At 39.4% G+C, this 27,623-nt stretch overlaps 1 protein-coding gene across 1 annotated transcript; it reads left to right on the top strand.

The window, feature by feature from the left end:
- CTH (cystathionine gamma-lyase) lies at positions 1 to 27,623 on the top strand. Its single transcript, XM_003830604.6, has 12 exons — positions 1 to 373; positions 4,723 to 4,804; positions 6,701 to 6,796; positions 10,326 to 10,435; positions 13,040 to 13,171; positions 17,902 to 17,959; positions 18,428 to 18,505; positions 20,192 to 20,344; positions 21,935 to 22,056; positions 23,232 to 23,284; positions 26,813 to 26,951; positions 27,216 to 27,623. Exons 1-12 carry the CDS (start codon positions 206 to 208, stop codon positions 27,240 to 27,242), a joined length of 1,218 nt encoding a protein of 405 aa, XP_003830652.1. The 5' UTR covers positions 1 to 205; the 3' UTR covers positions 27,243 to 27,623.

Here is a 27,623-nt window from a genome sequence, read left to right as displayed (position 1 = left end):
ACTGTGATCATGAGACTGCAGACCCGCTAATAAAATCCACCCCAACAATCGCTGTGTGCCGCTTTAGTGCGCTCGCCGTCGGCTCTACCTGCGTGCTTTAGCTCCTTCTCGCCTGATCCTTCTGTCTCTCCCAACCCCGGACACCCGGCTTCGACTGGTTATATCTTCGGTGTTCTTTTCCTCTCTCCTTCTTTCGCGGTTCAGCATGCAGGAAAAAGACGCCTCCTCACAAGGTTTCCTGCCACACTTCCAACATTTCGCCACGCAGGCGATCCATGTGGGCCAGGATCCAGAGCAATGGACCTCCAAGGCTCTAGTGCCCCCCATCTCACTGTCCACCACGTTCAAGCAAGGGGCGCCTGGCCAGCACTCGGTGAGCTGGGTCTGTCTGGGGCTGTCCACAGTTGGGCGGTAAAAGAGATACGGCTTATGAATTTGAAAGGCATGTAAGTAATTTATAATATGACTTATAAATTAGGAAGGCAACCGAAAGATGTTTCTACACTGTAATTCTTGCAGCACAGCTTTGTATCGGATGGTCCAGTGATCGTATTTCTTTTGATAAGCAGGACTGGAAGGAGCCGTTTGTCCAACTTGCCATATAGATTTGGCCTGAAATTCAGGTGATTTTGACAAATTTGCAATTAAAAATCGAAGGTCATAACTTTTTTGAGTTACCTTTAGCAGCATAAATTTTAAAGATGTAGTACGGAGTCTGCTTAAAAAATATTAAGGGTCTGATAACTTGACTAGAATTAAGATTGTTTCCAGTAGCTGTATTAATAGTTATTGAGTACCTACTATATGCCAAATACGTGCTCGTATATATCATGTGTATTACATGTATTGTCTCATCTAATCCTAACAACAACCCTAGTCTGAACCGAATTCTCATTTTTTCCCAATAAAGAAGCTGAGATTTAGGGAGTTAAGTAACTAGCCTTAGACTAGTAAGTATTGGAGATGGAATTCAAACTTTAGAAACTTGAGGTTGCTTTAGGAACCAACTCCTAGGCACTCAGCTACACTATGCTATCTCTAATAATGCTAGTAACAATTTAGCCTATTGCGTCATTTGAGCACTGTGGCTTAGTGATTAAGAACACAACTCATGACCGGGTGCAGTGGCTTACGCCTGTAATCCCAGCACTTTGGGAGGCTGAGGCGGGTGGATCACCTGAGGACAGGAGTTCGAGCCCAGCCTGGCCAACATGGTGAAACCCCATCTACTAAAAATAAATAAATTAGCTGGGCATGGTGGCGGGTAATCTCAGCTACTCGGGAAGCTGAGGCAGGAGAATCGCTTGAACCCAGGAGGCAGAGGTTGCAGTGAGCCAAGATCTCACCATTGTGCTCCAGCCTGGGTGACAAGAGTGAAACTCCAACTCAAACAACAACAGAAAAAGAGAACACAAGTCTTATAGTCAAAGGCTAGGTTTGCATTCTGACACCACTTCTTCTGAGCTGGGGGACCTTGGGCAAGTTAGTTAACCTATCAAAACCTCTGACTGATCCTGTATAAATGAGGATAATAATAGTATCTACCACATAAGTTGTTGAGATGTATTTAAGGCTGTATAGTACATAATAATTACTCGATGGTAATTTGTTTTTTCATGATGTTCACATTTACACTATTTCCATTTGATCCTCACAACAACCAGGTCAGAAGGCAGGACAGGTATTATGTACTTTTTATAGAAAAGGAACTGACACAGAGTCATACATGAATGATCTGTAAAGCCTACGAAGGAGCCCTCTTTGTTAATCACATAGCTTTTTTCCCCCTTTTGGTGGCATACTTGATGGATCTTAGAGAATTTAAAAGTTGCTGAGATTTGTAAGAATTAGTTAAAGTCTGTAAGTCCAAAGCCTTGATTATGCTTTGGAAACCACTTCAGTGTGTTATATAAGTTGAGGAAAATCCTTACAGACCGTCCCTTGTTTTGTGAGATAGAGTTCTAAGGCCATTTCTACAACTGGTTTAGAATACTCTTTACTGTATTTTAGAATCAAAATATGTACACAGCCTCTCTTTCTTTCTTTCTTTTTTATTTTTCAGAGAGAGTCTTACTCTGTCACCAGGCTGGAGTGCAGTGGTGCGATCTCGGCTCACTGCAACCTCCGCCTCCCGGGTTCAAGCGATTCTCCGGCCTCAGCCTCCTAAGTAGCTGGGATTACAGGCGCCCGCCACTGCGCCTGACTCATTTTTTATTTTTTTTAGTAGAGACGGGGTTTCACCATGTTGGCCAGGCTGCTCTTGAACTCCTGACCTCGTGATTCACCCCCCTCGGCCTCCCAAAGTGCTGGGATTACAGGTGTGAGCCACGGCGCCCGGCTCACAGCCTCTCTTTCAAACATGCAGTTCGTTTCTTGTGTAGGGTTTAATGAAAGTGTAGCTGCCCAAGCTTTGGAACTTAGTGCAAAAGTTTACCATTCAGGTGTGATATTAATAATTAAATGTTTCCAGGAAGCCAGCAGGGATGGTTAAATCCACAAAAACTCTGCTTAATATCTTTTTTTTTTTTTTTTTTTTTTGAGACAGAGTCTTGCTCTCTTGCCCAGGCTGGAGTGCAGTGGTGCGATCTTGGCCCACTGCATCCTCCACCTCCTGGGTTCAAGTAATTCTCCTACCTCAGCTTCCCGAGTAGCTGAGATTACAGCTGCCCGCCACCATGCCCAGCTAATTTATTTATTTTTAGTAGAGACGGGGTTTCACCATGTTGGCCAGGCTGGTCTTGAAATCCTGACCTCAGGTGATTCACCTCTGAAAGTGCTGGGATTACAGGCATGAGCCACCGTGCCCGGCCCTTTTTAAAAATCAGTTAAGACCACTAAAGGGAATTTGAAGAGCTGAATGAGAAACGGGAGGTAACTTTCTGTGGCAGAAGCCACATGAATCCAAACTTTTTTTTTTTTTAATCTGCAGGGTACAGCTGCAGGTCATGGTAAGAAGGTGATGGTGGGGAGGGGTAAAGATATCCTGGAGCCCTATAAAATATGTCTGCTCAGGTTGGGCGCGGTGGCTCACGCCTATAATCCCAGCACTTTCGGAGGCTGAGGCGGGTGGGTCATGAGGTCAGGAGATGAAGACCAACCTCCCCAACGTAGTGAAACCCCATCTCTACTAAAAAAGTACAAAAATTAGCTGTGTGTGGTGGCGTGCCTGTAGTCCCAGCTACTCTGGAAGCTGAGGCAGGAGAATCGCTTGAACCCGGGAGGTGGAGGTTGCGCCACTGCACTCCAGCCTGGCAACAGAGCGAGACTCCCTCTCAAAAAAAAAGTCTGCTCAACTTGTCATAAACAAGGGCACATAGCAACAAAACTTTTAGAAGTTATTGTTGTTAATACTGGGAGCTTCTGAATCAGAAACAAAGGTGAAAGAGTGGTTGTGTTTTGTTATGTTATGTGAAGCAGAGGGAGAAAATTATAGGACTTCTAATTAATGTTCGAATCCTTGGTTCGCAATCCGGTTTTGACACTCCCTAGGTACTATTGCATTTGGCTTCACTTTCCTCAAAGCCAGTCATAAGGATTAGTAGAATGACTGGATGAATATAGCTAGCAGGGTGCCATATATGTAAAAGGAGAATAATGCAATTTTTTTTTTTCCCGAGACAGAGTCTCGCTCTGTTGGCCAGCCTGGAGTGCAGTGGCACTATCTCGGCTCACTGCAACCTCCGCATCCTGGGCTCAAGCAATTCTCCTGCCTCAGCCTCCCGAGTAGCTGGGATTACAGGAATGCAAAATTTTAAAAAGTATTGTGTGGAGCTGTTTTGCCAGGAATTGCTCCCTATGCTTTGAGCCACTTTTGTAGAGCCAAGATGTGAATGAATGTTGAGCATTGGTAGGATGTGATCATAACTTCCTGTTGTATGCTAAATAGAACTTGAATCAGCCTGACAGGTGGCTCACTCCTGTAATCTCAGCACTTTGGGAGACCAATGTGGGAAGATTGCTTGAGGTCAGGAGTTCAAGACCAGCCTAGGCAACATAGCTAGACTGCCTCTACAAAAAATAAAATTAAAATATTTGTTAGGCATGGTGACGTGCACCTGTAGTCTTAGCTACACAGGAGGCTGAGATCGGAGGACTGCTTAAGCCCAGGAGTTTGAGGCTGCAGTGAGCTATGATTGCCCCACTGTACTCTAGCCTGGGCAACAGAGTGAGGTCCTATCCTTAAAAAAAAAAAAAACTTGTATCACTTAATCATTTATTTCTTAGGAAATGAAATACAGGTTAGAATTAGGTTTATTCTGTTGGCTCATGCAAGTCCCTTTTCCTAATGTTTCCAGATTAATGAAAAAAGGTGAGTCTAACATAATAAACATACTAATAATAAAAACTGCCATTTATTTAGTGATTAGCATGTGCCAGGAAACATGTAGTGAATTTGTGCATTATCTCATTTTATCTTCACAACAATTTTATGAACTAGATATCTGTATTTTATTCCCATTTTACAGATATTGAGATTGACTCTTGGAAATGTGAAGTAACTTACCTAGTGTCATGCAGCTCATAAGTGGCAGATACAGAATTCACATAGAGTTTGTTTGACTTCAGAGCATCTTGACTATAGCCACAGCACTGTTCTGCTTCTGTATTAAAGCAAGACATATCATGACTAAAGAATAGAAACTAATTATGGTAGGGTGAAACTATAGTTCTCTATGTTAGGACTCAAATCTCTTAGGATGAACTCGAACTTGTTTTTTTCAGGGTTTTGAATATAGCCGTTCTGGAAATCCCACTAGGAATTGCCTTGAAAAAGCAGTAGCAGCACTGGATGGGGCTAAATACTGTAAGTAATTTCCATTTCACAGTCTAGAATCTATTTTTAAATGTATAGAGAAAACCATAGAGGCACAGAATGTGGAACTGAAAAGAAACAGATTTGCTAGTTCAAAATTCCTGTTCTACTGCCTTTGAATTCTTTGCCCAAGGTCCCTCAGTTGGTATAATATGCATATGTGTAATCATCAGGTAAAAATACATATGAATAGAGGACAAATGAATAAAGAAAAAAATTCACACGAATACTACATTTATTAATACTACATTTATCATGTAGTATTCATGTGAAAACAATCTTCATCTGAAACTGTCAGTATAAATAAATAAATGGAAATTAAATTTAATAACACCACCTATTAGAATATAAAATCTTTTTTTGAGACAGGGTCTCTCATTCTGTTGCCCAGGCTGGAGTGCAGTGGCACAATCTCTGCTCACTGCAACCTCCTCCTCCAGGATTCAAGCGATTCTCCTGCCTCAGCCTCCTGAGTGGCTGGGATTGCAGGTGTGCACCACCACACCCAGCTAATTTTTTTTTTTTTTTTTGAGACAGAGTCTTGCTCTTGTCGCTCAGGCTGGAGTGCAATGGCAGGATCTCGGCTCACTGCAACCTCCGCCTCCTGGATTCAAGCAATTCTTCTCCTTCAGCCTCCCAAGTAGCTGGGATTACAGGTGCCTGCCACCACGCCCAGCTAATTTTTTGTATTTTTAGTAGAGATGGGGTTTCACCATGTTGGCCAGGCTGGTCTCGATCTCCTGACTTCGTGATCTCCCGCCTTGGACTCCCAAAGTGCTGGGATTACAGGAGTGGGCCACCACGCCCAGCCTTTTTTTTGTATTTTTAGTAGAGATGGGGCTATTTTGGCCAGGCTGGTCTCGAACTCTTGGGCTCAAGTGATCTGCCCACCTCGGCCTCCCAAAGTGCTGGGATTATAGATGTGAGCCACCACACTTGGCCTAAACTTGCTTATCCTCTGGTTTATTCACCTAATAATTTGTGCCTGAGAATAGCACTAAAGTTATTTTCAGTGGTCAATAACTCCTGATAATGTGCTGTCAGAGATTAGAGATTAACTCCCTAAACTTTTTTTTTTTTAATGAAGAGAGTCTTGTGTATTCATTGTGATTACACTTATCAGACAAATCTCAGGTCTGATTGCGAGTTTTGTTAAAATATTTACTGAATTGCATATTCATATAATTAATGTATGAATCATATCTTTGCTCTATTCTTTATGTTTGAAATTTCTCTTTTCTTTCTTTTTTTTTGATATGGAGTCTCCCTCTGTCACCCAAGCTGGAGTGCAGTGGTGCAATCTTGGCTCACTGCAACCTCCACCTCCTGGGTTCAAGCGATTCTCCTGCCTCAGTCTCCCTCGTAGCTGGGATTACAGGCATGTGCCACCATGCCTGGCTAATTTTTGTATTTTTAGTAAACACAGTGTTTCACCCTGTTGGCCAGGCTGGTCACGAAATCTTGACCTCAAATGATCCACCTGCCTTGGGCTCCCAAAGTGCTGGGATTATAGGCATTAGCCACCACGCCCGCCCTGAAATTCCTTTAGTTTGCTATTTTTAAACTGTAGTTTAACTGGCAATAGGCCTTTTATCTCAGATATTTGTAAAGAATTATTTTCTTGAAGTGTTTCAGAGAAATATTATTACCAAGGCAAAATTGACTTAACACAAAAGTATCTGTCCACATCATATATTTTTTATTTTTAAGATATCTTATTCTTGAAATAGAAAAGGAGATTTTGTAATGGTATTAATCAGGGGCCTCTAGCAACTCAGCAGTGATGGCTTCCTATCTGCATTAAAGTAAGTCAGGTAAATACTTGGAGGTGTGTTGTAACCTATAGGCCTGACTTTTCAGCTTACTCTAACTTGATTTTTATTTTAGGTTTGGCCTTTGCTTCAGGTTTAGCAGCCACTGTAACTATTACCCATCTTTTAAAAGCAGGAGACCAAATTATTTGTATGGATGATGTGTATGGAGGTAGGTGACCCCTCTCATTTATATTGTGTAAACTTGTATTTTACAGATAATAAAGTGAGCCCTGAATTAATATTAACAATGTTGCCAGTATTTTTGATTATTTATTATAGTTTACAGGTGTGACGGGTACCTCTATGCTCTCTCAGACTTGGGAAAAGAGGACCATAAACAATTAGGGTCCATGTTCTGGAACTGCTTATAAGAGAGATTATTTATTTATTTATTTGTTTATTTTTAGATAGGATCTCACTCTGTCACCCGGGTTGGAGTGGAGTGGCATGATCTCGGCTCACTGCAGTCTCTGCCTCCTGGGTTCAAATGGTTCTAATGCCCTAGCCTCCTGAATAGCTGGGACCCCAAGCGCGTGCCACCACACCTGACTAATTTTTGTATTTTTTGTAGAGACGGGGTTTCATTGTGTTGGTCAGGCTGGTCTGGAACTCCTGAGCTCAAGTGATCCTCCCTCTCCAGCCTCCCAAAGTTTTGGAATTACGGGTGCAAGCCGCCTCACCTGGCCAGAGAGTATTTAATAAGAATAGTATTTAAGGTGCTAGAATGAATACGTAGCACTTGATCAACTTGCAGACATATTCTGCTCTAGAGAAGATAAGGTTTAGAGAGACAGTGTTCTCCTGTAACTTAATTTTTACCTGTAATAAAGATGAAATACAACTCAGGTTACTCTCAAGAGTTCAACCCCACACATCCCCTTTTGCTTTTTATTTTTTGTTTGGCACCAGGGAAACTTTCAAAAATTTGTTGAGAGATATGGGCCTCTTTTCCCAAAAAATGTTCTTAAGACTACACTGAGTGATTAGCATTTTAATTTTAGGGGTCTCATGGATTGAACCGGTGAAGCCCATCTATGGCTCTAAATTTAAGAACTTCCCATTAACTCTTCATTTAGCATTAGGTATATCTCCTAATGCTATCCCTCCCCCCTCCCCCCACCCCACAACAGTCCCCGGTGTGTGATGTTCCCCTTCCTGTGTCCATGTGTTCTCATTGTTCAATTCCCACCTATGAGTAAGAACATGTGGTGTTTGGTTTTTTGTCCTTGCAATAGTTTGCTGAGAATGATAGTTTCCAGCTTCATCCCTGTCCCTACAAAGGACATGAACTCATCCTTTTTTATGGCTGCATAGTATTCCATGTGTGTATGTGCCACATTTTCTTAATCCAGTCTATCACTGTTGGACATTTGGGTTGGTTCCAAGTCTTTGCTATTGCGAATAGTGCCGCAATAAACATACATGTGCATGTGTCTTTATAGCAGCATGATTTATAATCCTTTGGGTATATACCCAGTAATGGGATGGCTGGGTCAAATGGTATTTCTAGTTCTAGATCCCTGAGGAATCACCACACTGACTTCTACAATGGTTGAACTAGTTTACAGTCCCACCAACAGTGTAAAAGTGTTCCTATTTCTCCACATCCTCTCCAGCACCTGTTGTTTCCTGACTTTTTAATGATCGCCATTCTAACTGGTGTGAGATGGTATCTCACTGTGGTTTTGATTTGCATTTCTCTGATGGCCAGTGATGATAAGCATATACCTAATGCTAAATGATGAGTTAATGGGTGTAGCACACCAACATGGCACATGTATACATATGTAACAAACCTGCATGTTGTGCACATGTACCCTAAAACTTAAAGTATAATAAAAAAAATTTAAGAACTTCCATTCCAAAGAAATTAAATGTTAGCTATTTAAAGTGGTGAATGTGGAGAAGACAGGCTTGCCATTGCCTTTAAGCCCACTGATTTTTGTATTTAAAACAAAAGCAAGGAATTTTGTGAATATACATATACATATATTCCAGATGCTTCCAAATAATTAAAATGTGATTTCTAGAATATTATCATTTTATCTATTTCCTATCTGAACAAAAAGTTAAATCACTAAGTCCTTTAAAACAGCAGTTCCCAACCTTTTTGGCACCAGGGACCGGCGTGTTTTTTTTTTTTTTTTGAGGTGGAGTCTTGCTCTGTTGCTAGGCTGGAGTGCAGTGGCACGATCTTGGCTCACTGCAACCTCCGTTTCCTGGGTTCAAGAGATTCTCCTCTCTCAGCCTCCCGAGTAGCTGGGATTACAGGCATGTGCCACCACGCCTGACTAACTTTGTGTTTTTAGTAGAGCCAGGGTTTCTCCTTGTTGGTCAGGCTGGTCTCGAACTCCTGACCTTAGGTGATCCACCTGCCTCGGCCTCCCAAAGTGCTAGGATTACAGATGTGAGTCACTCGTGCCCGGCCTCAGGGACTGGTTTTGTAGAATACAATTTTTCCAGGGACAGGGGGATGGTTTCAGGATGAAACTGTTCCACCTCAGATCATCAGGCACTATTTAGATTCTCATAAGGAGCATGCAATCTAGATCCCTCGAAAGTTAGATTCTCGTAAGGAGTGCACAACCTAGATCCTTCCCATGAGCAATTCACAGTAGGTTTCCTCCTGTGAGAATCTGATGCTGCCGCTGATTTGACAGGAGACTGAGCTCAGGGAGTTATATTGCTTACCCGCTGCTCACCTCCTGCTGTGTAGCTGGATTCCTAACAGGCCACAAACCTGTACCTGTCTGTGGCCTGGGTTGGGGACCCCTGCTTTAAAGGAAGGGACTTACTCTTAGTAATCATTTTATCCCTCAGAAATTTGCACAATGTTTCGTATTTTATCTTAGTTTCTTATATTAGCTTGTTGAGTTGAAATTATAGAAATCTGAAACCTTTAGATACTTTTATAATGCATTATAAAAGTCTCATGGCAAACATAGGTATAAAATCCTGAAAATTGTTTATTTTAAAGAACTTTTTACATTATTTTTCAATTTTATATTACCTAGGGTCAGTCTACATACCATCAAAAGTCTAGTTTCTCATTAATGACAGAATATTCTTTTGTTGTTGTTGTTATTGAGTATCAATATCAATTTTTTCTTTAAGTTTTTATGTGTAAAAATCAAATCCAGGTGTATTTATAAAAAATTATTTTAAGTCAAATGATTTACCTTGTTTCACTGTAAAAATCTGGTAGTTTGATTTATATTGTCTCATTTTATCGATTAAAACTTTCAGAACTACATAACAAAAAGATCAAAAAAGTACAAAGAATAGTAACCAATTCTTTTCCATTACAAAGTATATTGAAATTTATTTTGAACCTTTCATTGACATTGATTCATTTAGTTTAGAGTTGAGAACTAGGTAGAAATTGTTTGAAAAGATATGATGTTTCAGGAAGCATGTCACTTAGTGGAGATTGGATGTTTTGAAAAACATTATTTGCTTCATGCTACTTTTGGATCTCAAGTGTGTTTTATTTGACTCTTGAGCCTTTAGAGAACAAACCTTATTATTCTTTACTATATCAGATAGCCAAACTATTTAACCAAACTAGAATTGCTTTTAGTTGCATTTTCCTTGGTGACTGAGAGTTCCATATATTTTGTAAGTGTTTATACATAGAAGGAATGAATGTTTCTTAATGCAATGTTCTTTTCATTTTATCTGATTCCCTTCTGTCTCAGGTACAAACAGGTACTTCAGGCAAGTGGCATCTGAATTTGGATTAAAGATTTCTTTTGTTGATTGTTCCAAAATCAAATTACTAGAGGCAGCAATTACACCAGAAACCAAGGTAACTCAGCTCATTTTCAGTTTTGCCTGTTTTTCCTTCGATGTTTTGTTTTCATCATTTCTGTTTACTAGAGGATATAATTTAATGTGAATAACAAATTTTATTTTATGCCATTGGAAACATCAACAAAATTAAGATAGACTGTCATCTCCGGGGTGTTATAGCATAATGGTAGTACATGATTTCTGGAGTAGAATTCAAATTTTGATTCTGTTATCTTAGTTAGTATATTATCTTGGGCAAATTATTTAACCAAAGTCTCAGTTTCTTCATTTGCAAAATGGAGATAATTATACTGGTTTTATAGAAACGGGAGTGTGAGAATCAAATGAGATAATGAATATGAAATGCTTAGTATAGTTCCTGGATACATGGTAATTGTTAAAAAAATTTCTATGCAGGAGCACCTAATTTTTAACTGCATAGCCAAAAGAGTATTGGTAACAGAAGTCATCACAGAGATTGGACTATAGAAAAAGAAGCCTGCCAAACCCCCAAACTCGAAGCACAGTGGCTTTGCCGGGCTGTGAGGGATGCTGCCCAGATACTAGTTAGATGTAGAGAATAGGCCACAAGCAATCTTTAGCTTCCATCCTGGGAAATTTGTATGCCACCGGAAGGTGTTTTGTGTCTGAGTGAATGGCATATGTGATATTCTTTCTTGGGACCTCATTTAAATTCTGTGTGGATAAAAGAAGGACCAGTGTCTTTTATAAGTCAGCTGTTTACAACTTTTTGCTAATGATTAAAAGGTTAGAATTGTACCCAAGATTATGTTGCAATGAATGCTAAAAAATAAATATCTTTTCATGTACAAATAATTACTTTGCACATTAACATGGTTGAGGTTTTGGTAATTAAGGTTTGTTTCCAGAAGAACTTGTTTTTTATCTTGCTTGGGAGAAAAGTCACATTAAAATAGCTGGTCTGAGTCTTTTTTTGTTTTTTGTTTGAGACGGAGTCTCACCCTGTCACCCAGGCTGTAGTGCAATGGCGCAATCCCAGCTCACTGCAAGCTCTGCCTCTTGGGTTCAAATGATTCTCCTGCCTCAGCCTACCGAGTAGCTGGGATTACAGGCGCCCATCACCATGCTCAGCTAATTTTTGTATTTTTAGTAGAGACGGGGTTTCACCTTGTTGGCCAGGCTGATCTTGAACTCCTGACCTTGTGATCCGCCTGCCTCAGCCTCCCAAAGTACTGCGATTACAGGCATGAGCCACCGTGCCGGGCCCTGGTCTGAATCTTTCTAAGGGAGGAAAGCAAATTATGAGTACAGTAAGTCTTGTCAACAGAATTTTATATAGTGACCCTACCAACTTGAATTAATACATTTTCCTTCCTAAAATATCAGGTTTTTCACTTGAAGTAGAATGTTTAAGTCCATGTACAACCTACTTTTTATTTATTTGGTAATTTTTATTTTTTTTATTATCAGTAGGAATAATAAATTCTTACCAGGAATAATTTTTATAGATTCTTTAAATAATTCAAGATTTTTGTAGAATATGTATTATTTAACCATCTTATCTTTTCCAGAGTAAAACTCTGAAGTCAGAAGAGTTTAAACCAGATCTCTTGCCCATTTAAATAACAGGTAATAAAAAAAGAATCAGCTGGGCACAGTGGCTCATGCCTGTAATACCAGCACTTTGGGAGGCTGAGGCAGGAGGATCACTTGAACCAGGAGTTCGAGATATATAGCAAGACCCTTTCTCTGCAAAAAAAAAAAAAAAAAAATTGGCCGAGCATGGTGGCACATGCCTGTAGTTCCAACTACTGGGGAGGCTGAGGTAGGAAGATCACTTGGGCCTGAGAGGTCGAAGCTGCCGTTAGCTGTGATCATGCCACTGCACTCTAGCCTGGGCAACAAAGTGAGACCCTGCTGCTTAAAAAAAAAAAAAAAGAAAGTAATTCAGTACAATGGCATTTCGTTCAACAAATAGAATTCTTTTCTTTGGTCCTTTTGATAACTATCAAGCATCTACCATGTGTCTGAATTGTGGTAGGTTTTGAGATATAAAGGTCATTGTTACTTTTTAAGTAGGCGGTAACCAGGTTTTCTGTTGTGGGTGTCACTTTTCTTCTTTAGTCTAAAGCCCATGCTCTTCAAGTCTTAGATACTTATTCTATAGTTTCTAGAGTTTCTGGCATTAAGTTCATATTAAATATATTTTTGGCATCATAGGGATAATTCTCTTTCATTAAAATTCTAGGATGTATTCTTACACAATCTATGTTATTCATCTCTGAGACAAAATTTCCAGACACTGACCTGTCTTTGGAATACACTTTCTTTTTTAAGAAAAGTACAATAATTAACTTTAGTACTTTTCTGTTTACATGTACGTTATCTCACTTGATCTTTACAAAAAATTCTGTAAGATAGGTATTACCAACCCAATTATACAGATCAATAGGATACATTACATACCTATGGCTTCAGAAATTTGCAGGTAAGGCTGGGATTCAGATTTGAACCTCCCAACATCATCATCCATGTGTTTCCATTATACAATGTAGCTTCCCAGATTGTTACAATATATGAGATGTATGTTTGTAAAGTATATTTTTACAAACTACTGTTATTTGCTGAATTATTTTAGCTTGTTTGGATCGAAACCCCCACAAACCCCACCCAGAAGGTGATTGACATTGAAGCCTGTGCACATATTGTCCATAAGCATGGAGACATTATTTTGGTCGTGGATAACACTTTTATGTCGCCATATTTCCAGGTAAATGAAAATAATTTTTTTTGGCACAATTAGTAGACCACATATATCTGTAATTAGGAAAGAAAGGACTTGCTTAAATTAAAATCATGATCAAATTCATGAAATCTAATCATAATTAATTATTTACTGGATCGAGAATTAAATTTGGACCTCTTCTACCATTAGTTAATATCTTTTCAAACCTATGTTAATATCCTCTATGTTACTTTGTGTTTTTTATTTATTAAAGCTTACCAGTTGTCAAGGCTGCGCGTGGTGGCTCACGCCTGTAATCCCAGCACTTTGGGAGGCCGAGGCAGGCGGATCAGGAGATCAGGGATCAAGACCATGGTGAAACCCCGTCTCTACTAAAAATACAAAAAATTAGCTGGGCGCAGTGGCGGGTGCCTGTAGTCCCAGCTACTTGGGAGGCTGAGGCAGGAGAATGGCGTGAACCCGGGAGGCAGAGCTTGCAGTGAGCTGAGATCACGCCAGTGCACTCCAGCCGGGTGACAGGGTGAGACTCTGTCTCAAAAAAAAAAAAGCTTACGAGTTCTCTTAGGGTGTGTAAACTCTGAAGAAATGGCCTTATTATGTGATTGTATCTGCTAATACCTTATGCATAGTAAGGACTTGAATGTTTATGCATTGATTACAAATCAGTCATATTTTTCAGTCACCTTGAATATTTTTATATATATTCTAAAAGAAAAGTGATGCTCAATGATTTCAGTATATATTATACATATTATTTCTCTTCTTCTAGTTTTTATTCCTTCAGCACTCCATATACTATGCCTAGATCTCTTTAACTTATTATTATTTTGAACTTTTACTTTATTTATTTTACATTATAGCTGTAAGTATTTATAGTGCTCTTATGTTAGTCTCTTTGGGTGGCCATAACAGAATACTATAAACTGGGTGGCTTACAAACAGCAATTTATTTCTCACAGTTCTGAAGGCTGGGAAGTCCTCAATCAAAGTGCCAGCAGATTCAGTACCGGTGAGGGCCCACTTTCTGGTCCATAGATGGAGCCTTCTCGCTGTGTCCTCACATGGTAGAAGAGACAAGGCAGTTATCTGGGGCCTCGTTTATCAGGGCACTGTATTAGTCCATTCTCACACTGCTATAAAGAAATAATCCGAGACTGCGTAATTTATAAAGAAAGAGGTTTAATTGGCTCACAGTTCTGCAGGCTGTACAGAAAGCATGATGCTGGCATCTGCTTGGCTTCTGGGGAGGCCTCAGAAAACTTACAATAATGGCAGAGTTCCTGAAACCCAGCTCATTTTCTCTGGCTCTTCAATTGGGCAGATGTTTACAGGTTTTATTGTTTACATTTCCCCCCTTATGTTCTGGGTCCCTGAAGTTGATCCAGGTTGCTGCCTCCATGTGACTGGCTGACTCCCTGGGCAGTTTGTATAAACCTGCTTTTCACCTTCCTCCATTTTATTCGAAGGCATTGTCATGGTTTATTTTCCTTTCCTGAAGCACACTTCCTGGCTACATTGCATTCAGACACCTTCGTGGGCCATCTGCCTTTGGCTCATAATGTATCTTTGATTGCTGATTTTATCAGGTAAAGCAGTCTGTTTCCAAGTGAAAAATCTTCTGGCATTGTCTATTTGGCATCTTCTATTTGTCCCAGGTGGTTTTCAGTGTAAGATTCCTTATCGCAACTCCTTAGCCCATATGCCACTTACATTAGGCCAGTTAATACAGCATAGGATAGCTTTAGCTGAGACACAGTGAGTCCTGTATATTCCCAAAAAGATTGCATACGTTTTGTAGCCTGGACCTGCCCGGGTTACTCATCAAACCTGGCCCTCTTTCTCCTATTACTGTCACTAACATAGGTCTAGTTTTTCTACCTTTTTGAAGCCCACATCACATTCCGCATGCCAATGATTGGAATTTGCTTCATTTCAATTTGGATTTATTCCAGCTGAAATACTCAGAATCGCATCATCCCTAAGTAGCCACATGTGTTGTTTCCATGAAGCAAATCTTCCTGAAAAAAATCTTCTCATTGTCTTACCTTAATGAAAATGGAATATATTCTCTTTCTTCCCAGTCTTTTGTCCTCTGGATCTTCTGTAAGTCTCACGAAAGGCAAAATAGACCTACCATCATCAAGTTTCAGAGTAGCACCTCTGGAGTCAGGCAGTCTGGGTGTGAGTCCTGGCTCTACCAGCTTTTTAATCTGAGGGATCTATCTCATTTTTCTTAGTCCCCTTTCCTCACCTGTATGATGAGAGCCATAAAGGTACTGATTTTATTGAGTTAGGTATTTTGTACACTGCTTCTCTGGGTTATATAAAGTACGTAGCATGATTCTCAGAAGATAATGAGATCAGAGGTGTTAGTGATTTGGTTTTTATTTTTCCTTCTCTTTTGGCTATAGAGTTTACAGAATGTTAGCACTAGAAAAGACCTTAGGCCTCACCTACTTTGACCCCATCCCTTTAGAGATGTGCAAACACATATGCAGAGAGTGCTTTGGGCAATATTTTACCTAAAGCGTCCTATTTTTGAAATACCCTAAATGAAAGGTTCCCATAGCCACCTATACTAATATCTTCCAAAGACTAAACAGCTCTAATGAGGGTGAAATAAACACACACAGTTCTATGTTTAGGAAAATGTAAAGGGAAAGATGTTGATAATGTATTTTTTTGTTTGTTTGTTTGTTTTGAAATGGAGTCTTGCTCTGTCGCCCAGGCTGGAGTGCAGTGGCGCGATCTCAGCTCACTGCAACCTCCGCCTCCCCGGTTCAAGCAATTATCCTGTCTCAGCCTCCCGAGTAGCTGGGATTACAGGTTTCCACCACCACCCCCTGCTAATTTTTGTATTTTTAGTAGAGATGGGGTTTCACCATGTTGGCCAGGCTGGTCTCAAACTCCTGACCTCAAGTGATCCACCTGCCTAGGCCTCCCAAAGTGCTGGGATTACAGGCGTGAACCACCACTCCTGGCTTGACAGTGTTTTATTAAGTGGAAAGTCTACACCTTTCACTCTGGTTGTAAACAAATACATTTTAAGACTACAGGATTAACCTAGAGGACATTATGTTAAGTGAAATAAGCCAGGCACAGACAGACATATATAGCATGATCTCATTCATGTGTGGAATGTAAAAAATGTTGATCTCATAGAAGTAGTGAATAGAACAGTGGTTACTAGAGTCTGGGGAAGGGAGGGTGGAGGTGGGGAGGACAGAGGATGGTCAATGGGTACAAAGTTACAATTAGAAGGAAGAATAGAGGAATAAGTTTTGGTGTTCTACTGCACAAAAGGATGATCATAGTTACAATAAGATACTGTATATATCAAAATAGGAGAGAGGATTTTAAATGTTTCTACTACAAAGAAATGATAAATATTTGAGATGATGGGCATGCTAATTACCCTGCTTTTGATCATTACACAATTACACATGTATTGAGCATCACATTATACTCCATGACTTAAAGGATTAATTTACAGGAAAATTGGGTGAAATAAAACACTTTTAAAAATTCCTTTTCATTTTTATTTTTCTTAATTCTCCCAGTTTCAGACATATTTATTTATTTATTTATTTATTTGAGACAGAATCTTGCTCTGTCACCCAGGCTGGAGTGCAGTGGTGTCATCTCAGCTCACTGCAACCTCTGCCTCCTGGGTTCAAGTGATTCTCCTGCCTCAGCCTCCTGAGTAGCTGGGATTACAGGCGCGTGCCACCATGCTCAGCTAATTTTTTTGTATTTTTAGTAGAGATAGGGTTTCACCATGTTGGCCAGGCTGGGCTCAAACTCATGGCCTCAAGTGATCCACCCACCTCAGCCTCCCAAAGTATTGGGATTACAGGTGTGAGCCCCCGCACCCAGCAAATTTCTTTCTTGTTGTTTTTTAAGATAAAGTCTTGCTCTGTCACTCAGGCTGAAGTGCAGCGGCTTGATCATGGTCCACTGCAGCCTGAAACTCCTGATCTCAAGTGATCCTTCTGCCTCAGCCCCCTAAATTGCTGGGATTACAGGAGTGAGCCATTCTCCAACTCCCAGCCGTCTAGATTTCTTATAATACCTAATACAATGTACATGCTTTATAAATGGTTGTTACACTATATTGTTTAGGAACTAATGACAAGAAAAAAGTCTGTACATGTTCAATACAGACACAACTGTTCATCTATTTTTCCAAGTTTTTTTTATCCATGGTTGGTTGAATCCACGGATGTGAAACCCACACATAGGAAGGGCTGAGTAATTAGGAATCAAGATCATGACAAACCCCAAATGTAAATAATCACAGCATACGTCATGAGGTTTTAATGATTAAAAATCTAAGCAGATGAGTTTATACTTACTCTACATAAAAATTGCTGAATGTTCATTTCAACTATTTTATGTGTTTAATGAGTCATAAAATACTAGAGTCTCTACTGTAGGTAATAAATTTAGAGTCCTGTCAGCAATTGCTATAAAGAAACAGGTTCAAGAGACCAGTTGACCTGGGCTTATCTGCGCTTTCCAAGAAACTTTTGCCTTCAGATTCAATACTGGATTCAATACTTTACATTTTTCTTTGGTGGGAGGGAGGCAAAGGAGAAATAATATCAGAGATCCTGGAAAATTTTAAGATGCACATACTTTTGCAAAGTTAGTATTGATTAGAATAAGAATGGAATTTATAATTGCAAATAGGCAGGTAATGAAGCATATTTTCAAATTGTTTCTCATTTAAAGTAAAAAACTTGTTCTTTCAGCGCCCTTTGGCTCTGGGAGCTGATATTTGTATGTATTCTGCAACAAAATACATGAATGGTAAGATGCATACTTTGAACGTTCTTTTTCATGGATAGGTGAAAATTGCATAGGGCTTGGCTTTTGATCCCTTTTCTTTGATTACTTTGTAGATTATTTCCTGTGACTCATAGAGAGAGTAAAAAAAAAAAAAATCCTTTGATTAAATGTAGGATTTCATTAACAGTACACAAAACTATGCTCATGATTTATGAGAAGAGGATTAAAGTTGGCCATAAAAAGTTATGCTTTTATCTTGCTGACACCTTAAAGAAACATTTTGTTTTTATATAATTTTTATTTTCTTGTTTTAGACATAGCTTTTGCTACTGTCCAGTTGAATAAAATTTACTTAAACTTATTTTATAGAGCTTTTTCCCTGAGAGTTTTTTCAAGTGAAAATCACATTTTGAAAATTATAAAATAAAGAGTAAACACAAATTGTTTCTAACTGAAATTTTTGTTTGTTTGTTTGTTTTTTGTTTTTAGGCCACAGTGATGTTGTAATTGGCCTGGTGTCTGTTAATTGTGAAAGCCTTCATAATAGACTTCGTTTCTTGCAAAATTGTAAGTATTAAAAAGTCCAGGTTCCCTATGACACTCTCAGTGACTACATTTGATATTTGTATTTCCACTAAGTGATGTGAAGTGATGGCATTCTAATAATTTAGGAAGAAATGAAAAATAGAGGAGAAAAATTCTGATTTTTTTTATTTATTAATTTTTTTTTTGAGATGGAGTTTCACTCTGTTGCCCAGGCGGGAGTGAAGTGGCGTGATCTCAGCTCACTGCAACCTCCACCTACTGGGTTCAAGCGATTCTCCTGCCTCAGCCTCCTGAGTAGCTGGGATTACAGGTGCCCACGACTCTGCCCAGCTAATTTTTTATATTTTTAGTAGAGACGGGGTTTCACCGTGTTGACCAGGCTGGTCTCAAACTCCTGACCTCAGGTGATCCACCTGCCTTGGCCTCCCAAAGTGTTGGGATTACAGGCATGAGCCACCGTGCCTGGCCAAAAAATTTTTTTCTGATTTTAGAGGAAAGTGTTATAAAAATAGTTATTGCAGGCTGGGCACTGTGGCTCATGCCTGTAATCCCAGCACATTGGGAGGCTGAGGCAGGTGGATCACTTGAGCTTAGGAGTTTGAGATCGGCCTGAGCAACATGGCAAAACCCTGTCTTTACCAAAAATACAAATCAATTAGCCAGGTGCAGTGGCATGTGCCTGTGGTCCCAGATACTCAGAGGCTGAGGCAGTAGGATTACCTGAGCCTGGGAGGCGAAGGTTGCAGTGAGCTGACATCGTGCCACTGCAATCCAGCCTGGGCAACAGAGTGAGATCCTGTCTCAAAAAACAAAAAACAAAAACGGTTATAGCATAGCAAGGCTTTATGATATGATATAAGAAATGAGTTTTTTTATTTTCATGTCCATCTTAATTATAATCATAATTTGATAAAGCCCTAGTGAATTTTTAGTTTCAAGACTTAATGGTTTTTTTTCTTTTTTAAAATTACATTTGAAATGAGGGCTTTCATATACTATACCTTTTATATCACGAATGATGGTTAATTTTAAATAGCACTTACAGCATAAACTTACATTTTTCAATAGATGTCTAAACACCATTTCCTATTTACATTGCTTAGTTTATCTCCAGTATAGTTAAAGATGAAGCCATTGTAACTTGACAGGTAAAATATAAACCTGATTAGGAATAAAAATGTCCTCCACAAGGGAAACTGAAACTTATTGCTTGATAAGTGTCCTTTGGTTTATAAAAAGTAGAAATGAAGTATATATCCTGGAGGCATGTGAAATCATTGACCGCTTTGCACAAAGGCTAAATAGAATATTAGTAGAATATTCAGTAATAATAGGACTCGAACTGCTGTTTTTCTCTGTATGTTAAAATAATTTTTCAAAGAAATACAAGGTTAGGCTATGAACAATTTATTATTTTATTAAAATCATAGAAAGGACTACTTATCTTCATATTTGAGAAGTTTATATCATTGTGCTTTTACTTAGTTTTCAGCATATTTGCTTCCCCTCATTTTAAAGTAAATTTCTCTAAGCATATTCTATGCTTTGTTCTTCTGCTTCTGATTTGATATATTATTTTCCTCCTAGAACTCAAACATCGAGCTTTACACCTAGCTTCTGAGAGTCACTATAATGGAAAAGAGAAGCCAGATAATTTCTTGGCCATACCCTGCCTTCAAACTTATCCAGGATGTGTTCATTTTGCAGCTCTTGGAGCAGTTCCATCTCCTATTGATTGTTACCTCTGCAATCGAGGTCTGAAGACTCTACATGTCCGAATGGAAAAGCATTTCAAAAACGGAATGGCAGTTGCCCAGTTCCTGGAATCTAATCCTTGGGTAGAAAAGGTTATTTATCCTGGTATGTTAATTTGATTTCTAAGCAGATCTACTAGGATTTCAGCAGTTATCCTGAGCATCGTGTTTATGTAACATTTATTTGTAAGTTAGGTGCTTTCACGTATTGTTTTTGTTCATTTATTATTGAGCACTGCCATGTATCAGGCTCTGTGGTGGGTCAGGTGGAAAGAAGATAGACCTGGTCTCTACCGTTGTATTGCCTCTAGTTTAGTGGATGCTTGGATAGTAGAAAATCAGTTTTATGCATTAGTTGTTCCTGTGGTGGTCTGTGATTTGAAGGCTTGTGTATACCTATTCAAAGATTTTAACATTAGACTTTTCAGTTGATTTGCTTATAATCTTGTCTGTCTGCTATTCAGCATTAGCTGTCACTTTAATCTGATAGAGGTTTGTCCCAGTTGAGACTTGATATTAGGTGCTAAAATTCCCCTGAGGTTCTCTCTCTCTCTTTTTTTTTTTTTTTTTTTGAGACGGAGTTTCACTCTTGCCCAGGCTGGAGTGCAATGATGCAATTTCAGCTCACTGCAACCTCTGCCTCCCGGGTTCAAGTGATTCTCTTGCCTCAGCCTCCCGAGTAGCTGGGATTACAGGTGCCCGCCACCACGCCCAGCTATTTTTTGTATTTTTAGTAAAGATGGGGTTTCACCATGTTGGCCAGTCTGGTCTCGAACTCCTGACCTCAGGTGATCTGCCTGCCTTGGCCTCTCAAAGTGCTGGGATTACAGGCGTGAGCCACTACGCCCAGCACCCTGAGGTTCTCTCCTGTATTTCTCTCCTGTATTTTTATTCCTTCACCTCTTCCAGCATCTAGAAAGTCTTCTGTGGAGTTGGCTGACTTACATCTTACTTTTTGAATTTATTTTTACCAGTCTTTTAAGCTGTGGTGGTCCTAAGTAGTTCTTTTCTTTTTAGATCCTTTTGAGGGTTCTAGCATCTAGAATATATAGAAAAATTAAGACTGGAATTTCACTAGGAAATTCACAAGGAATTTAGAGAAACCAAAGCGAAATACATATGAAACTAAATGCCCTAAAGGTACTTTAGGTAAAGAGCTGTTGATTGATATATATTTTGGATGGAGGGAGAGAGAAGAGTTTTGAGCTATGCCATGAAGAATGGGCAGCATTGGTTAAAAGGGCATAGACAAGGTATTGGAGATTTATTCAAGAAATGTTTATTAAACGCCAGCTATGAGCCAGGCTTTGCACTAGGAACTGGGATCCAATTAGTAACAAAAGAAATGGATTTGCCCTCATGGAGCAACTCTGGTGGCTAAGACAGATACTAAGCAAGAAATTACAGGATATAATTAACAAGGGAAGTCCAGGTTGAAGGGACAGCATGTGCAAAGGTCCTGAGATGAAAGGGAGTGCAGTGGTGCTGGCATAAAGAAAGCTGAAGAGGGTAGAAAAGATGAGGCAACATGAAGCTGGAGAGATAGGGGCCCGAGCAAGTAGTCAGATGTGAGCATGGCATAATCCTCATCTTAGGCTTATTTGCAGTTAAGTAGACAGTGAAAAATACCACCCTCCCCCCTCAAAAATTACATGTTTAATTCTAAAATAAGACTTATGATACCTTATGATTACAGGGCTGCCCTCTCATCCACAGCATGAGTTGGTGAAGCGTCAGTGTACAGGTTGTACAGGGATGGTCACCTTTTATATTAAGGGCACTCTTCAGCATGCTGAGATTTTCCTCAAGAACCTAAAGGTAAACTTACAAAATAGGTTTAAAATTGTAGGAGGTAAGGCCTTACAGCAGTTCACTATCTTTCACTTCTACTCAAGCCAGATAATGTTTTTGTATCTGCAGGTTACACTCATAAACCTCTTTATCATGAAATGCATTGGGTTGAAAACGACTTAAACAACAATGTAGCAGACATCTAAATATGTTCACTTACTTAACTCTCCACATACTACAATCAGTTTGGAGACACAGAGTATTCTAATGCATTTATTTAAAAGTGAACCCCTTTTTTCAGATGAAATAGGTAAAACCTTGAAGTAGTGTGCAGTTAGTGCACTGCACAAGGGCTGTTCTAAAATCCATCCTGTGAATGGCTTTCCAAACCCTGTGCCTCCTAAGCTGCATCTGACTGGGGTGAGGCCTTTGTCTAATTTTCAAAAAGCCAGGAGGAGGCTCTCAGGGGCCTTGAGCAAGAGGCCTGTCCAACTCCATACACTGGGCTTAACCTTGAGCTCATGCAGTTTAAATACTACAGAATAGATTAACAGAAAGCTGCCAGATTAGTCAAAGTGTTCCTGGTGTCACCTTAATTTAATACATTTACCAAAGTAACTTTTAAAACATTTGTAAAGTTTTATGACACTATCACACTCAACATAAAAACAGTGGGTTTTTTTTTTCCCCTATTCCAGCAGGGAGTTAAAGGATGTATTTCATAAGTGATATATATTAACAAGGAAGTATGTATAACTTGGGAAGCATTTAGAGATTTTTTTATTTAAGTGGTAACCACAGAGCAAAGTCTCAAATGCAATAATTTTTTTTTTTTTTTTTTTTTTTTTAAGGCAGAGTTTCACTCTTTTGCCCAGGCTGGAGTTCAGTGGCATGATCTCGGCTCAGTGCAACCTCCACCTCCTGGGTTGAAGTGATACTCCTGCTTCAGCCTTCCAGGTAGCTGGGATTACAGGTGCGTGCCACCATGCCCAGCTAATTTTTGTATTTTTAGTAGAGACGGGGTTTCACTGGTTGGCCAGGCTGGTCTCGAACTCCTGACCTCGGTGATCCGCCTGACTTGGCCTCCCAAAGTGCTGGGATTACAGGCATGAGCCACTGTGCCTGGCCTAAAAACATTTATTTTTAGATTTTAGTATTTTTATTTTACTAGAAAATCTAAATTCATGTTTTCTTTGCTATAGCTATTTACTCTGGCCGAGAGCTTGGGAGGATTCGAAAGCCTTGCTGAGCTTCCGTAAGTATAGTTCTGTTTTTCTCAGTATTTTAAATTTGATGTCAGCTTTAATGATTGGGAAAGAAATATGATAAGGTCAGGGATAATTCAAGATATTTAACAATAAGAATAGCATGACATTAATCAGAATGGACTCTAACCCTGTCAAGATGGAGACCCTGATAAAATCTCATGGAGGGCTTCTTGTTAGTGAGCGGTGTCCTCCCAAATGTTGCTTCCTTCCCTGCTCTGTCAAAAAGAGATTCCAGCAGTAACTGTATTCTAGGATCTCTGATCTCTGACCTCTAAGCTAGGGCCACATGTTCTACCCTACTCAGCCTTAGAAGGGATTGGAGACTTTGTACTAGACAAGCTGTTTTCAAGGCTCTTTGGGAAACAGAAAATGTGTCTCTGATGAAACTCCTCCATGCCGTTGATTGTTGGAGAACAGCCCTACTAGATACTGTCAAATCTTTTGTTTTCTGTTCTCTGTAGGATAAACCTTTAATATCTTCATGTTGTGTACAAGATAAATCCAAACCCTAACTTGGTACCAGGCCCTTCAGTATCTAACCCAATCAATTCATCTAGTTTTTTCAAAGCATCAGAGGATATTGGTACAAGAAGCAGCCTAAGATCATACAGTCCAGCAGCTTATTTTACAGGCAAGGAAACAAAGATCCAGAAAGTTGAGCTGATTGACTCAAGTGTCACACAGGAACGTGTTAGCAGCTTCACTCTTGGATTTGCATCAGAAACAGTGAGGGGAGGTAAAAGGTGCTTGGATCTAGATTTGAGATCTGCTTCCACCAATTAGTTAACCTTTAAACTTCCATTTTTTAACACATAAAATTAGATTAATAATTAATGATTTTCGGCCTGGTGCAATGGCTGACGCCTGCAATTCCAGTACTTTGGGAGGCCGAGGTGGGCCACTTGAGGTCAGGAGTTCAAGACCAGCCTGGCCAACATGGTGAAACCCTGTCTCTACTAAAAAAAAAAAAAATTATCAGGGTGTGGTGGTGCACACCTATAATCCCAGTTACTTGGGTGGCTAAGGCACGAGAATCGCTTGAACCCAAGTGATGGAGGTTGCAGTGAGCCGAGGTTGCAGTGAGCCGAGGTTGCAGCAAGCCAAGATCGCACCACTGCACTCCAGCCTGGGTGATGCAGCGAGACTCTGTCTCAAAAAAGAACCAAAACAACAACAAAAAATTAATGATTATCATTTATTGATTACCTGTCCCCGCAAGCATTCCTGATATATATATATTACCTTTATTATATGCTACTATGACCATATGTTGTAATTACTGCAGGGTTAAGTCAACATCATAACCTAACTATTTTTAACTGTACTAAATGTATACAGTGTATTTCTGTGTCTTCATTTTTATAAACATTTGTGGAATAACTTGTTTTGCAAGCATTGTGTGGAGAAATGTCAGGGCCCACCAAAGTTTAGGCCTATTTTCTGTCTTTGTATAGGAGTTTACAGTTAGACCAAAAGTCAGGCAGTCTCACCAAGTTAAAAAAAAAAAAAGATGTCTAAATAATGACTTGAAATAATTCATGTAACGCAGATTTTTGTTAGTCTTTCCGGAAGATGCCTGCTAGTAAGTTTGGATGCACAAGAGGGCACACTCAGCATGTGAAATGGGTTTGTTTTTCACAGTAATGAAATGTGTATTACGTTAAGACTCTCTTGTTTAAAAAATTGTCTTAAAATAAATCTCTCCTGATTTATTTAGGGATTTTTGTTTAAAGTTGCTTGGCCCCCAGACACTCTGGTTTAGGCTATAACCCCGATGCCAGAGGATGAGTGGATTTAGGTCAGGGCTTGTCTGTTCTATCACCCTTCATTCTGTGTCTCCCAACTCTGCTGCTACTAGTGCAGCATTGCAATATGGGAGGAAGGAAGTGAAGCTAATGTGTATTAGCTTAGTCTCCCAGCCTCACAACACATGTAACTCTGTGACCTCAGAAAAGTTACTCATCCTCCCTAAATCTCAATTTCCTCAATTTTAAAATGTGGACAACACTCTACATAGCTCTTAGGTTTGTTGCGAGAACATGGGGAAAAAAATCCCTAAGCTAATGCCTTAGTTCGTACTAAGTACCCAAGAAACGTTAGCACCTACTATGAACTATTATCTTTTATTAGACATCTCTACTACATTCCAAGTGCTTAGAAGTGCTTTATACATGTTCCTTCAAATTAATGCCTGTGACAAACCTTTAAGACAGGTGTTATATCCAATTTTTATTCATTAAAAAAATGAATTAATGCACACAAACCACCTAGTAGAGTATCTGTCTCATGGTAAGCACACAGTAGATGCATCTATTATTATTTCAGATAAGGAAATAGGCACTGAGGATGAGTAACTTTTATAAGGCCACATAGCCAGTATGTGGAAGGGCTCAGATTCATACCCAAGTTTGTTGGTCTCTGAGACCTGAGTTCTTATTTCTACATGTACACAGTCTTTTAAGGAATTACGAGTCTCCCAGGGCAGAACATTTTAAGATGGATGTTTGTGTCTAAACAACACTTTAGTAGAGTGACAAAGGAAGATATCCATCACTCAGACCACAGCTGAGATTTTTTTTTCCCCATGGCTCTCATGTAAGAGAGGAGAAAGCAGCTTAGGCATTGATTTTGCTGGTGGTGTGCAGGGAAAGGAAGAGTGTTGGTTGTAATACACATACTGGGGCTAAGTAAGATGCTAAACCTCTCCTCCATTATTCTTCACAGAAATTTCTCCTTCCCTGGAACTTGGCAGTCTTTTTGTCTATACTTGTTTGGCATTGTTTATATAGACTATTTTGTTTTGTGAATTGTCATCGCTTTTAGCTCCTGCTTTGTTATTTAGGGTAAAGAAAATATCTCATTCTTCTTGGTTTCCCAATTTTTACTGCAGTGCTTGACATATTATGGGTGGTTTTCCTTTATATCTGTTGATGATGGTAATGGGCTGCTAGATTGTTTGAAAAATCCTTCCAGGCCTCTATGCCAGGAGTTATATTGTGGAATTCTGAATGCTTACTGGTTGCTACTAGTGATTCTTGGTCATCTTTCTCCGATGTGCCTCAGAAGGTCTAGCTCTGGATTGATCCAGAGGAAACTAATTATGACAGGCTCTTGGTCCAAGAGACCTCTTATAAGTAGCAATCCAGTAGGTTGGTCATGGAGTACATGATTTCTGGCCAAAGTTCATTTAGGCAGGTATTAAAATATACACATTGGGGGAGGCTATGCCTTACCCTACTGCATGGGGGTACTTGACACACACTTTCAGTATTTGGATTGAGCATATCTTACCAATGGTATAAACAGGATAAAAAAAATCTTGCTTTTCATTTAAAATCATAGCTAGAAGAGATAAGTTTCGTAATTTTCTCTTTTTTTGCCTGTGAATTATAGGGGTATGCAAAATTTGATATTTGGAGCAGAAAAATGTTGAGGGTAATTGCAGTTTATGAGACAGAAACATGCCTCCACTGACACAATATAGTGATCAAAAATTTGCTCATGTCTTCTTTCAGGGCAATCATGACTCATGCATCAGTTCTTAAGAATGACAGAGATGTCCTTGGAATTAGTGACACACTGATTCGACTTTCTGTGGGCTTAGAGGATGAGGAAGACCTACTGGAAGATCTAGATCAAGCTTTGAAGGCAGCAGTAAGTCTTATTATTGTGTGTGTGTGTGTGTGTCTGCTTTATCTTGGGCATGGGGGGTCACTATATTTACAAAGAGTGGTCTCACTGTGAACTCTAAAGCTTTTCTGTTCCTGTAATAGACCAGGTGTATAAATAAACGTATACGGAGCTCAGTCAAAGTGCATATTTAGAGGATGGTAGTATTCAGAAAAAGGACTTCTTGAGGAGTTGAAGCTATGGCCTGTATGTTTAATAACATATTTTTCTTGTGCACTGTTATTATAGCACCCTCCAAGTGGAAGTCACAGCTAGTATTCCAGAGCTGCTATTAGAAGCTGCTTCCTGTGAAGATCAAATCTTCCTGAGTAATTAAATGGACCAACAATGAACCTTTGCAAAATTTTCAAGCAGAAATTTTAAGGCACCTCATTATCTTTCATAACTGTAATTTTCTTAGGGATCATCTCTGTTAAAAAGTTTTCTGTATGTCATGTTATAATTACAGGTCAATTCTGTTAATATCTTTTTGTTAATTTTGCTCTATGTTTGCCTCTGAAGGAGGTGAGATTTGTGCTACTTTGGGAGATTATGTTCTTTTTTCATGTCTAAGATTTATTTTGATCATGTTTATAATATAATGGTAATTCATTTTTGATGTTTTGTGAAGAATTTAAATTTAAACGAATGTTCTTA

The sequence above is a fragment of the Pan paniscus genome, chromosome 1, assembly GCF_029289425.2.
Source record: "Pan paniscus chromosome 1, NHGRI_mPanPan1-v2.0_pri, whole genome shotgun sequence".
Taxonomy (NCBI): domain Eukaryota; kingdom Metazoa; phylum Chordata; class Mammalia; order Primates; family Hominidae; genus Pan; species Pan paniscus.
The sequence above is the reverse complement of the archived record's forward strand: the minus strand, read 5'-3'. Positions and strand labels throughout refer to the sequence as shown.